This window comes from Melozone crissalis, unplaced genomic scaffold, assembly GCF_028551555.1.
Source record: "Melozone crissalis strain CALT ecotype California unplaced genomic scaffold, PUWL_Pcris_2 ptg000014l_1, whole genome shotgun sequence".
Lineage (NCBI taxonomy): Eukaryota > Metazoa > Chordata > Aves > Passeriformes > Passerellidae > Melozone > Melozone crissalis.
In genome coordinates, this window is record NW_026535792.1 from 3,209,943 (window position 1) to 3,222,486 (window position 12,544).

The window sequence follows — 12,544 nt, forward strand, 5'->3', positions numbered from 1 at the left end:
CTTGGAGGGAGGCACTGGAATCATGGGTTCACAGCAGGGCAGGAGGGAAATTCAGGCTCTGAGGTTTTATTTTCTGTGTTATGTTACACTATTGACACAGAGCAAGGCAGCCCCAAACTGAGATTTTGTCTCACTTGAATGGGTCCAGGCCAGTCCCTTTGCTTTGGTAAATTCTCATTAGGAGCAGAGAGAGCCCTGAAAGAGAGAGTGGGAAACACAGAGCTATTAAAACTCATCTGATCTCATGTTAATAGAGTTTGAGCCACGGATCTTGGCTTACTCTGATTTTCCTGCCGGGGGCTGCTTGCAGGTCCCCAGTTTTGCTCTTGCTGCTGACCACAGATAACATCCTGCAGGTGCCATCCCACAGGAGGGACAAGGGGTATTCCTGAGGCCACAGCAGGAGGTGGGACATGCTCCTGTGTCCCTGAGGTGCTGCAGAGGCCCTGTGCAGGGCAGGGCTTTCTGAGGCGCTACACCAGCCCATGGTGGGTGTCCCTTGGTGCCTGGAAAAGCACAGCCAGCAGGGTGAAGAGCTGGCAGCAGCTCCAAGGTTCTGACTCTCAAACAGCCTCTCTCCTTGTACAGGAGCAGCTCACCAGAAAATGTGGCTCTTGCTGCCTGTTCAATGCCTGGAAGAAAGAGAATGGTGTTAACGTGCTCATGTCTCTCACCAGTCCTGTTCCCAGTTCCAAACACCCTTTCCTCAGCACTCCCCCAGTGCCTGCCCTCCCGGGGATAAGCATCCAAACCTAATTCCACTTGTTTGGGACTCAGAGCCATTCCTGCTGTCAGTACGGCCCTGCACAATTCTGGTGGAAGTGCTGCAGGGAGACCTGCCAGAGTCATTCACACTTTTTTATGGGTCTTCCTTTGAATTCCTCTACAATTTCAGCAACAAAGTTGCAGATTTTTGCAAAGTTTAAACTCTAGGACTCTGCTCTGCTGGGCCACCACAATTTAAATCTGCTAACAGGTTGGGTCTTGACTGCTTTCCGTGACTCAACCATACCAGGAGCACAGGATCCCATCCAAAGCCCACCAAGCACAGCGGAAACCTTTCTGCTCTTGGAAATCACCCTACAGCTTCCAACAGCCCCTATCTAAATTAACTCTTCCTGATCCTGCACAGCTGAGGACATGCAGGATGTGGCCCAGCCAGGTGGAAGGAGCTCAGTGAAAATGGGAATTGGTAGCAAAAATCAATTTTTATATCTGTTTATGCACTTGTTTCTTATTTTCATCCATGCAATGAGTGCTTCAGGAGTATGTGGCGTCCTTGCCCAAAATCTTTGTACGTCCATATACTGTGGTCTGGGATGACCCTGCTTGAGGAGGGAGCTTTGACCAGATGTGCCTCTGTGGTGCCTTCCAACCTAACCCATTCTATGATATCGCCAACTTAAATGTTTTCCTGGTCCTCCAAGCCCTGGCACCAGTCCTGCAATTGGCACTGGGAAAGGAATGGGTGACTCTCAAGCGAGCTGCTGGAACCGTGTCTAAATTAAATTAATACTGAGGAAAGGGGGACGAAGGAAACACGACGGGGCTGCCCAGGGGCGGGATGCCGCCCGCCAGACCCCCTGACCCGGCCGGGATGTTCCCGGTGGCTCCGCGGCTCCCGAACCGACACCGGGAACCGAACCCACACCGGCTCCCGGAGCGGCCCCGCGGCTCCCTCAGGGCCCGGCCCGGGGCAGGAGACGGCGCCCCCTACCGGCCGCCCGCTCCCACGTGCGTTCCCCCCTCGCGGCGCGCAGCCAATGGGGGAGCGGGGGGCGCGTCCCGGCGGCGGCCGCCGCCAATGGGCGCGCGGAGCCGCGGCGGGGGGCGTGGCCGGGCGCGCGCCGCGGCGATCCCCGGTGCCGAGGGCGGGCAGGGCGCACTCGGGCCCCGCTCCCGTCGCTGTGCTGCGCGCTCGGCCCCGCCGCCGCACTACCATGTTTGACGGCTGCCTCCTGCCCCTCGTCGTGCCCTGCCTGCTGCTCTGCGGACTGGACGCCGGCACAGGTAGCGCTTCCAGCTGCCCCGGCTCCCCTTCCCCGGCGGCGCTGACAGGGTCCGGTCCCGGGCGGCAGCGTGCGGGCGCGGAGCGCAGGGCACGCACCGCATCCCCTGCGTGGCCGCGGTCCCAGCCCGCGGGATGAATTGCTCCAGGCTTTTGTATTTTCTTTTCCTGTCCTCCCGCTGCTGCTGTAGCGTTCCATGTGGAAAGCTGCTGACTGTCCTTGGCTGCTGCTGCGGCTCGCTCTGCTTTTCCCCTTCTCCCTGCAGATTTTTATTGGGGTTGGTGAAATGCGATGCTTGTGTCTGAGCTATATATATATATTATATTTTTTTAATGATACAAGTAGCTTTAGCGTTTGCTCTATTCCTCTCTTCCTGCACGCTTCTGTCTCTAATATATGTGTATATAGAGAGAAATAAACCGCCGTGCTCCGCTGGCTCCATTGTCTGCGCAGCCCGTTCACGGTTTCCAGCGCGGGGCTGTCTGCGCTGAAACCCGAGCGCGGGGCTGTCCCGGGGAGCGGGGGGTGCCGCAGCCCCCGGCCGCCCCGTCGGGCCGCGGCTCCGGGGTGCGAGCGCCTGAGCCTCTCTCCTTCTCGCCTGCAGCTGGCGGAGCGGAGCTGGAAGTGGTGATCCCGGAGCGAGTGCCGCTGGAGAAGATCCACCTGCTGCCGCCCGGAGGGGATCGCGGCGGCCCCCGGCGCCGGCGGGCAGCGGCGGAGCAGGACGAGAAGGAGGAGGAGGCTGTGCTGCTCCGCCTGCCCGCCGCCGGCGCCGAGCTGTACCTGCACCTCCGCCGCGACCTGCGCTTCCTGGCCCGGGGCTTCGCGGTGGAGCAGCGGCGCGGGGAGGCGCGGCGGCCCCCGCGGGAGCGGCTCTGCTTCTACTCGGGACACGCTCTGAACCGCAGCGACTCCTTCGCCTCCCTCAGCACCTGCGCCGGGCTGGTACTGCCATCCCACCCTTCTTCCCCACCTCAGGGCTGGTGCTGCCGTCCCACCTTTCTTCCTCTCCTCAGGCCCGGTGCTGCCATCCCACCCCGCTCCCCCCTCAGGGTCGGTGCTGCCATCCCGACCCGCTCTCCCCCCTCAGGGTTGGTGCTGCCATCCCACCCCTCTCCCCCCTCAGGGTCGGTCCTGCCATCCCGGCCCGCTCTCCCCCTCAGGCCGGGTCCTGCCAGCCCCATGGGGCGGGATGCCTGCGCTTCACCTGCCCTCAGGGAGATGACTCTCCTGTCCCCTCACCTCACTGTCCCCTCAGCTCTCAGGCCCTGCCAAGCACCGCCCTGTCCCATGGTGGGTGTTCTGCCCAGCCTGGCTCTCCCTGTGGAGCTGCCTCAGCCATCCCTGAGGGGCTCAGGCCCTCAGTTCCATTGTGGATGGGTGGCAGAACCCAAGGGTACTGTAGAGGAGCATCTTGATGGAAGGGAACATCTTGTGTCACTATCCCTAGCCATGGGGCAGGTGGCTGTGTCCCACTGGGGTGATTTGGTGCCATCCTGGCTTGATGCTGTGGCAGCTCTGCAGCTGGCTCTTCCCAGGCTCCTGCTGTCGGTATCGGGGTCTTCGCTGGGAGCTGTGCTAAAGGAGCAGCCAGTGTCCCAGCATGGTCCCAGGAGCATCCCACTCACAGGGGCTTTTCCCACCACAAGTGTCAGGATTTCTCTGCCCCAGGCTGTAGTTTCAGGTGGCTCTGCAGGGCCTGGCTCTCCTCTGAGCATCCCAGTAGGAGCAGGTGATCTTGTGTGGGACAGAAGATTTCTCTGTGTTGGAGATTAGATGCTTAAGACATTGAATAGTTTGCAATTATTGTTGATAACTTTTAAAGTACTTCTGGAAGTCAGCGGGGCATTAGGCAGTGATTCCCAGCAGATGTTCCGGGGAGGTGTGCCTGTCAGGACAGACCTGATTGTGGTGATTTATCCTTAAACCGTAGTGAGGAGCATTTCATGCTCTGCCCTCCGGGCTCCAGCATTCGTTCCGGAGCCATTTGAGGGCGCTGTGCCTCAGGATTAAAAAAACCCCAGCAAACAGAGATGCTGAGGTCTGAGTGGCACTGGAAGTTGAGCTGTGTTCCACCGAGGGCAGCTTAAAACTAATATCTCTAGTTCAAGCCTTAAATCACTAACAGCTCTATGCTTTTGCCACCAGGCGTGTTTTGTTAATCCTGCTGGGCTTCCAAAGCTGGAAAGCACAAACAAACAGAGGAGAAACCTTTAAAAAAAGAGGAATGTAGTTGTAGGCACAGTATTAACTGCCTGAGATCAGGGAATGGAGGAGGGGGTGATAAAGCTTGGCAAAATTCCCAGTAGGAAAGCTGAAAAAGAGACAAGACTAGTTAGTCTTAGCTCACTACTCAGTAAAAGTGAACAGCAATATTGCAGTACCTGTTTGGATCATGGCAATTCTAAGCAATGGCTAAATTGGCATAACTGGGCTGGATCAGCCTGGGATCAGTGTGAAAGCTACTGGTTTGTGCCAAAGCCCCTTGTGTTAGTGACAGTGCTGGTAAAGCTCTGCTTGCCTTTGCCTTGCACCTGGTCCTGGCAGATGTGTTGAGAGAGAGCTGTTTCTGCATGTTGGGATATTCCTTTCCTGTTAGAGGAATCCATTCATCCTCTTCATCCAGATAATCACCAGGAATGGGAAAGGGCTAGAAGCAGGTGCATGGGACATTTGAGTGAGTTAAAGTTAAAACACCCTTGTAAGCTCAAAACTAGAGAACAAAAAACTCCTGTGTCTTGAGGATTAGCCTGAACTTAAGATGGATGAAACTAAACTTAAGATGAACCTCATTAATTACTGAAATGGTTTCATTGAAATAATCCATACCACCATGTAGATGAACTTTATTTTAGCTGAGTGGACCATTTTGGTTTCTTAAGTCTGTCTTCAAACATGAAGCATCTCACATTTTAGGCTGTTTTTAGTGTTTACACAGTGGCCACACTAAACCAGCATACCTGTAGTGAAAGCTGTCTAATGTAGTGGTAAGATGTTTTCTGGGATCAGAGGAATCAAAAGTTTGCCCCAAATTGTCTTTAATGTGCTATGAGTAGACCTGAGAGCAGGTGACTCTAGAGCCTAAATTTTTTTTGCCTTCTAATCTGGCAATTTTAAAATACTAAGACCATCTCTTTAAAAAAAAATATTTTTATTTTCCCATTGTTTCCTTGAGCCCTGTTTGCTGCAGGAAGAATAAGACTTTGCCCTGAACAGCAGCTTCACAGGTGGGACATGGGCCAGACCTGCTGGGCCAGAGGAAAGACCTGGGTAGTGGAAACCTTGCAGCCTGTTTGTGCTGGCATTTGTCTTGTGAGCATTTCTAGTGCTGCAGTGGGGGTTTCCTGAAAATTCCAGCAGGGGAATGCTCATTGGACTCTGACTGGGTGATCAGGACATCTCCTTCAGAAAAGCTGCTTGCCAAGAGGTAGAGTGGGCAGTAATGCTGTGTCCTGATCTCCAGCTGGCTCAGGCCTTGCTATAATCATATTCTCAGCCATGCCATAAATCATACCAAAAGTGATAGAAAATGATCAGGGCAAGTGGAGTTCTAGTAAAAACAAAATCCCTGACACAGTGGCACGAAAGCTGAGCTGCAGCCAGGCTGAGCAATTGCTTCCTGGTGATGGAATCAGATTCCCAGTGTGGCATCTGAAGGTTGGGCTCTGGTGTTCAAGCTCTGCTGGCAGATGCTGCTGTTAACCTGTGTGTGGCTGCTGCAGCTCTGCTTTGGGAAGGGTGGCCGAGCTCTGTGAGCTCAGAGTGAGGTAAAAGCTGCTCTACCCAAGGTCTCACCATTGAAATACAGCTGAAGTGCCTGGTGTGAGGATGCTCCAGTGCTCCTGTTCCTCGTGACAAGCTGGGAATGGAGCCTAGCAGAGGCACAGGGTTCCTGGAAAGTGCTGCTGCCTTCCCCTTGGCAGCCCCGGCCTCTGGGGAGTGCAGCTGTGCCAGCCCTTGGACTCTGGCCACAGCTCAGGGCTGCACTGCCCTGCCCTGCTGCTGGGCACTCACAGGCAGCTCTGCAGCCCTGGGACCATCACTACAGGACAGCAGCCACTGCAGGAACTTTGTTTTTTGGAAGGTTCCAGCTTTGTAAGGCCACAGTTGAGTCACTGTCATGTGCTGAAGTGCCGGACTGCAGCATCAGCCCCTTAGAGCAGGTGTAGGCTTTTCATATTTCTCATACCTTCATTTTGGAAACAGTTACAGGTTTAAGAGGGTCATGAGTCCATGTCAAAATGAGAATTATAATTGGAAATGAAAAGAAGCTCTTGAAAACTGTTCAGGAACAAAAAGGTGACAATCACTGGGATGCATTTAGAGGCAGAGGTTTGATTCTACACAACTTCTCTTCCATTTTAAAATCCAGAGTCTTTGATCTTGGGTTCAGGATTGCTCTTTGTCTTGTCTCTAACTAAGGTGGTATGTCCTTCTCAGTTGAATTAAGAGAATAGTTTGTGCCTCCTGTGTCTTTTCTCTATATAAGGTGGCATGTCCTTCTCAGTTGAATTTAGAGAATAGTTTGTGCCTCCCTCCTTTCAGGGTAGTTCATGGAGTTCTCCTGGAGAAGAGGAACAAGGATGCAGAAGAGGCTGCAGTGTGTCAGGGTTAGGCCAGTCTGGGTGTCAGGGCTGGGTGAGTGATGAAGGTGAGCACTTCCCTGGTGGCTCCTCCTGTGCCACAGGTCCCTGAGGCTGGTGGATTGCCAGTTTCACTGCAGAGGGAGCTGGTGCCTGGCTCAGAGCAGGTGCTGCAGCTCAGGGAGCTCCATCCTGGCCAGGGAAGTGTTTTCTTCGTGCACCAGGGCGGTGCTGCCCTGCAGGTGACTCGGGAGCCTCTGCTGCTGTGGGAAGCAGGACAGAGCAGGCGTGTGGGGATTAAAGATGATACAATTTCCCCCGAGGAAACCTTCAGCTCCACTGAACTCTCCTGTCTGGGAGAGGAGCTGTCTGGCATTCATCCATAGCTGGGCCACGAGCTGAAAGGTTAAACCTCTTAAATTACTGTGCTGGGTTTCCTTGTGCTGGGATTTTCTTTCCTCTTCCACAGTGGACAAGAGGGAGAAGATGTTGGGGTTTCCTTGTCTAGCAGATTTGGAGGGCAGGGCAGATATTCCTGGGTATGTTCTGCTCTCAGAGCTGAGTGTAAACCTGAAATGACTCTGGAACAAGACTTAATTTAAAGCTCTTCTTTTCAATTTGCTTGAATTGCAGTTTTAAATAATAACCAGGCAAAGCTGAAACATGGTTAATAAGGGTGGGACTAAAACCCACATGAAGTTTATTAAACTGTATTTGTGGGTTGTTTTGTTCTTCACTTTAAACATTAACTTCCTTTTAACTTTGAGGAAATAGTTAAACAACGATTTACAGTGTAACAGTTGAGAAATTGAGAAGGGGATGGAATTTGTCAGATGTTTAAATCTGTTCTCTTTTCAGCATGTTCTATGTATGTAACTAATGAACACTTAGGAGCAAGAGAAAAATCTGTTAAAGATTCAGCATTTCACAGATCTCCTTCAAAGATGTTGTGAAAATAAAAAGGGCTGGAAAAACAGTGTAACTGTTGGAGAGTATTAACATGTGGGGAGGTTGGGAACCATGTGCAGAGAGCACTGAGGATTTGGATCCCTGTTCTGAGCAAGCCCTGGAGCTGCAGCAGCTCCAGCAGCACTACCAGGGCACAGGGACAGAGCCAAGGAGGCAGGATGGGGTCACACAAAGGCTGTGCTGCCTCTGCCATTCCAGTGACACTCTGTGAGGAGCTTCCTCCTTTCCCTGCTGCATTTAGCCCAAGAGAAGCTCCACTGGAAGATGACTTGTAGCAGAGGAGTGGTACAAGAGTAGATGACAGAGTGAGCAGGTTGCCTGAGTGACCCCTTTGTGTGTGAAGCCCTGGATAAGAGCACATGGGAATGTTCTCGTGGTGAGCAATGTTGAGCTGATTTCTAAAATAAGGATGTGAATTATCCATAATGTGAAAGATCTTGCCACTGTTAGGCACAGTGGTGAGTGGGGCTGTAGTGGGAAGTGTGGATTATTGTTTGTTTTAATCAGCTTGTCAGTTTGCCTGCCTTTGGGGGCTGAAATCTTTCCAGCCTTTCCTGTTAGCAGAGCTGCAGGGCTCTGTCAGCTGCATGGTCTGGCCACACCAACTGTAAAATTAATGCAGATGGTGGTGAACTCCTGCACTCCTCTGAATTTTCGGGTTCCTGTGTCTCAGGTCCTCCAGGATGGTGGGGTTGGGCAGCAGCTGCTTTTCCCAAAATTCAGCTATCCCAGGGTCTGGCACAGCAGCAGGTTCTGGACTCCCACAGGGAGAGAGGGATGGGAGGGAGTATCCCAACTCTTGATATGCATCTCCCCAGGCAAGTGGGACTTGGCAGATCCAAAGCATTTCACTTAATTGGAGTGGTTTCCTGGGATGTGGGAAAAGTAGCTCTGAGGGTTACCTGGTATTCTGTACTTTTACTTCCTTACTTCTTTTTACTTCCTTGTCTTCAAAATCCAAAGCCCTCTGCAGTCCCTCAACTCAGACAAGAGAAGAAAAGCCCAGAGCCTCTGTCCAGGGCTGATGTCTGATCTCTCATGCTGGGATTAGCACAGGGCAGGACCTTCAGGATTTGAGGGATGCAAACGAGGAATGCATTTCCTATGGAAAAAGCAAAATAATGACCAGACCATTCAAGTTGCAAGGTCCAAAAGATCTCCTTGGGCCATCAGATTTGGGGACTCTTCAGAACCCAACTGGCAAATCTGGGGGAATTTTTAGCATTTTGTAACTCCCTAGGGATGCTTTACATGCCTTATCCTGCAAACCCTTCTGCTTGAAACTCTATTTGCCTGTTCAGATTGAGCTTGAGATGCTTCCCAACGTATTCCAGGGTGAAGACTCATGGCTCTTTCTCTCCATAGGTTTCACAATTCCACAGCAAATGTGAAACATAAGTCTTTTCCAATGGTTTAAATTATTTTCACTCCTGATGCCAGAAAATTGGGATAATGTGGGGTGGTGATGAAACTGACTTCTTCTTACACGCTTTTGGCACCAGCTGAAATGGTTGGCAGTCTGTCAGGAGCTCTGGTGTGGCTTTTAGTACCATGGCACCAGATTTATAACCCTTCTTCTAAATAATTAAAACCTATATTAAAAAAGGGGGCTGGGGCTACCTCCCAGCTGGAAGATTGGAACAAGGAGGGGAAGTAGTGGAGAACATCGTAAAGGAGGCTGGAAGAACAAGTCACCAGAGCTTTTGCTGTCTCTGGAGCAACTCTGACAAAGCCCAACTTGTGATTTAAGTAAAAAGGCAGCCCTTTGGACACTCCAGGCAGAGGGGGTCTTGTAAACTGGTGAGCATTCTGTAGGGCCCAGGAATAATGTTGGATTTTCTCTGTATGCAGGAAGTGCCAAGGCATTTTATCCTTAAGCAGTTCTCTGTCCCAAGAGCAAGGTCTCTTTTGGAAGGCCCCCAGAGAGGTGTCTCTTGTCTCCTCAGAGACAGGGCACTGATTGTCTCTGCTGTGCTCTGCAGCCATGCCCAGTGGAGCACCAACTTCTACAGTTTTCTCTTTGTCCAAGCTCTCTTTGGAAATCAGTGACCCCTCCAGAGACCCCCCGAATGCTGTTCAGCTCGTGTGGCTGTCAGAGGAGGAGAGCTCTCATTTCTGCTGCAGAAATTCCTCTTGCTGGAAATACTGGGCCAAAGGGATTTCCTGGGTGTACGTGAGGACGGGATTTGGCAGGGAGGTGTGGAAATGTGCAATATACAGTATGGATGTAATGTATATTATAAATCACCCTAGTACAGTCAGCTGTTGAACATACAGCATTTGGATGTACGTGCAGAGCATTTCTTTGGAGAGTTGCCTGGCTGGCACAGAGTGTGGGGAGGGGGGACCAGGAAAGTCTGGCCTCTCTTTTTATGTGCAGGATGTGTGTTGGAGCCCTCTGGAAGCACTTTTACCTCTCAGGTGCACAATCCTGGCAGACCAGATGAGCCCTTCTGTTGATAACAGAAGTTAAATCAGACCTCAAAGATTTCTCTCAAGGGGGAGGTACAGGGCAGAGCTGTGTTTTGAGCCTTTTAATTGCAATATAAATAATCACTGGATTAGTGCAATGAAAAATAAGAACTCCTCACTGCAAATACCCACTTTTAGTGCAACATGTTACAGCCTTGGTGTTGATTACTAAACCTGGAGGCTTTGTTAAGTTTTAAGGTGATAACTTTGCTTTCACTCTCTTCTTTTCATGCCAGAAAAGGAGTGGAAAAAGCATAAAAGAACCTTGAAAGCTCTGGGTTGTGAGCAGAGGAGGGCTCTCCTGGGGCAGAAGCTGGCTTCCAAAGGTGTTCTTGCCAGCCCTGCTGTAAGGTCTGGACTTGGTGCAAGGAAGGCAGGGATTTAGTGCTCTGACCTGGACCCTATGGAGTTATTTAGGCAGGGTCTTTGCCTTCCTAGTGTCACTTATTCCAGGAATGGTGGAAAATCCTGAAACTGGGGCAGTACGACAGTCCATTCCCGACTTCACCTCTGAAACCCAACCCATGGCCTGCAGGGAGAGCAGAGCTGACTGTGTGGCCCCTAATGAAGTCAGGAAGAGGTGTTTGGTCCCAAAAATGCTGTGTGGCTCTGCAAGTCACACTTGCATCCGTTCACTCAGTGTTCCTTGTGAGGGTGGTGCCCACAGGGTGCAGGCAGTGTCACCTCTGTGCTCTGAGACAGTAAATGCCATTCAGTAGCAGGGCAGTCCTGGCAGCTGGAGAGGTGATTTTGAAGGGATTTCTGTTAACAGGATTTATTTGTCCTCATGTGAGCTGAGCATCTTGTAAAACACCCATATTTGTGGGGCTGTGTCTGGAGGGGGAGGAGGAAGGGAAAGCAAAAGTGTTGACAGGAATCCCCACCTTTCCTTTGTACAGTGCATTGTTTCTAGTGCTCAGTGATATAAAAAGTAAACAAGAGAAGCAGATGAAGTTCTTTATTCTGTATTATACAGGGTGAGCACAACCATAATCCCATCATTTCATCACACTGCAAATCATTGCAGTGAAATGCCCTGGGATTCAGACCAGACTGGATAGACAAGGCTTGGGCACCAAACTGATGGGGTTTTTTTGTTCTGTTTTGTGCACAGGTTGGCTACATCCAGCTTGGGTCAGAGCAGCTGCTGATCCAACCTGTGAATGCATCTGAGAGCTCCTTCAGTGGGAAGGAACATTTCATCAGGCGCAGACGATCCACCAAGCCCAGCCACCCCTCCAGGCCCCAGGGCCCTGAGGAGCCCTGCAAGGTTGTGGCAGGTGAGCTTGGGGTGGCTCCAGAGAGCAGCATGGCAATTCTGCTTGGATTTTGTGATTCTGGTGGGTGGGCAGCTGGGGCTGGGGGAGCATGGCAAGTGTGGGTGAATCCTGTTGCTGCTTCAGGCAGTAGTCACATCACAGCCATGAGGTTGTCAGGGCATGTGCTGTAACACTGGACATGTGAGATGATAAATTCTGCTCTAGTCTTGCAGTGTGACCACTGCTCAGGGAGGGATTCGATGGGTTTTAAGCAAAAGTTCAGGATTTTTTTTCTGTGTTGATGGAGACTCTTCCATCTCGCCTTTCCACTGGAGTTGTGCTGAGCAGGCAGGGGTAGAATGGTGATCCTCACATTTCAGAGGGTGGTAAACATCATTTCACCTGCTTTGATATAATTGAATCACAGGTATCATCTGTGGAGTCCAACTCCAGGGATCCAGCTCATAATGGGATAAAGGGATATCTGGAGATGGAAGAGATGCACAGTTTGTCTTTCAGAGCAGTCTGCTTTCTTTTTCAGCTTCTCATGCCATCATTCTTACTTCTGTGTAGGAGAGCACACAATCCATATCAGGGTCAACTGAGTAGACTTTGTATTCTTTTATGGCTTTAAATTGCTTTTGTAAGAGCTTGTGTGCATTTGGAACTACCAGATGTAGTTCAGCAAGGTGATTTTTTTAAACTAAGAGCTTGATTTTGCTTTTTCTGTCTGGTGTTTGATTCATCAAACTTAAGCTCAATCTGATAAAAAAGCTGTTATATCATATATTATAATTTACTGTCATTTTTCAGGAGAAAATGGCCAGCTCTGTTCCTTGATCATATCCTGTCTTCTCCCACTTTCAAAGCCACACAGGCAAATTGCCAGCTGATATAAACTATTTTTTTGCTTCTTCAGAGTTATTAAATGTTATCCTTTCTGGAATTCTCTCTGGGTGTGTTGCAAAAGGGGTATATTTTATGAACTTTGTGAAATCTTTTCATTAGGTTGCAGTGTCCCTGTGTTTTCTGCTCCTTTCATTCCTCTCCTGCCTTCTCCTGGATGGGTTCCATAAATGGAGCAGTGGGTTCTGCTGCTGGGCTGCCAAAGTGGGGAGCAGGGCTGGGGGGATTTTCTGGGCACAGGAGAGAGGATCTCCGGTGTGGGAAGAGCTGAGTGCTCAGGGACAAGGGCTGCTGCTGGATGTGGAAGGATGTGGCATCAACAGGAGGCACAAAAATCTTCCCTGTG

The 12,544-nt window shown here is 51.0% G+C and overlaps 1 protein-coding gene across 1 annotated transcript in view; it reads left to right on the forward strand.

Moving 5' to 3' along the window:
* Positions 1–1,940: 1,940 nt before the first annotated feature.
* Positions 1,941–12,544, forward strand: part of ADAMTS17 (ADAM metallopeptidase with thrombospondin type 1 motif 17) — a 153,187-nt gene continuing 142,583 nt past the window's right edge. The window contains exons 1-3 of the mRNA XM_054272652.1: positions 1,941–2,010; positions 2,614–2,954; positions 11,148–11,313. Of these exons, the coding sequence (XP_054128627.1) occupies positions 1,941–2,010; positions 2,614–2,954; positions 11,148–11,313 (577 nt within the window). The remainder of the gene's footprint in view (positions 2,011–2,613; positions 2,955–11,147; positions 11,314–12,544) is intronic.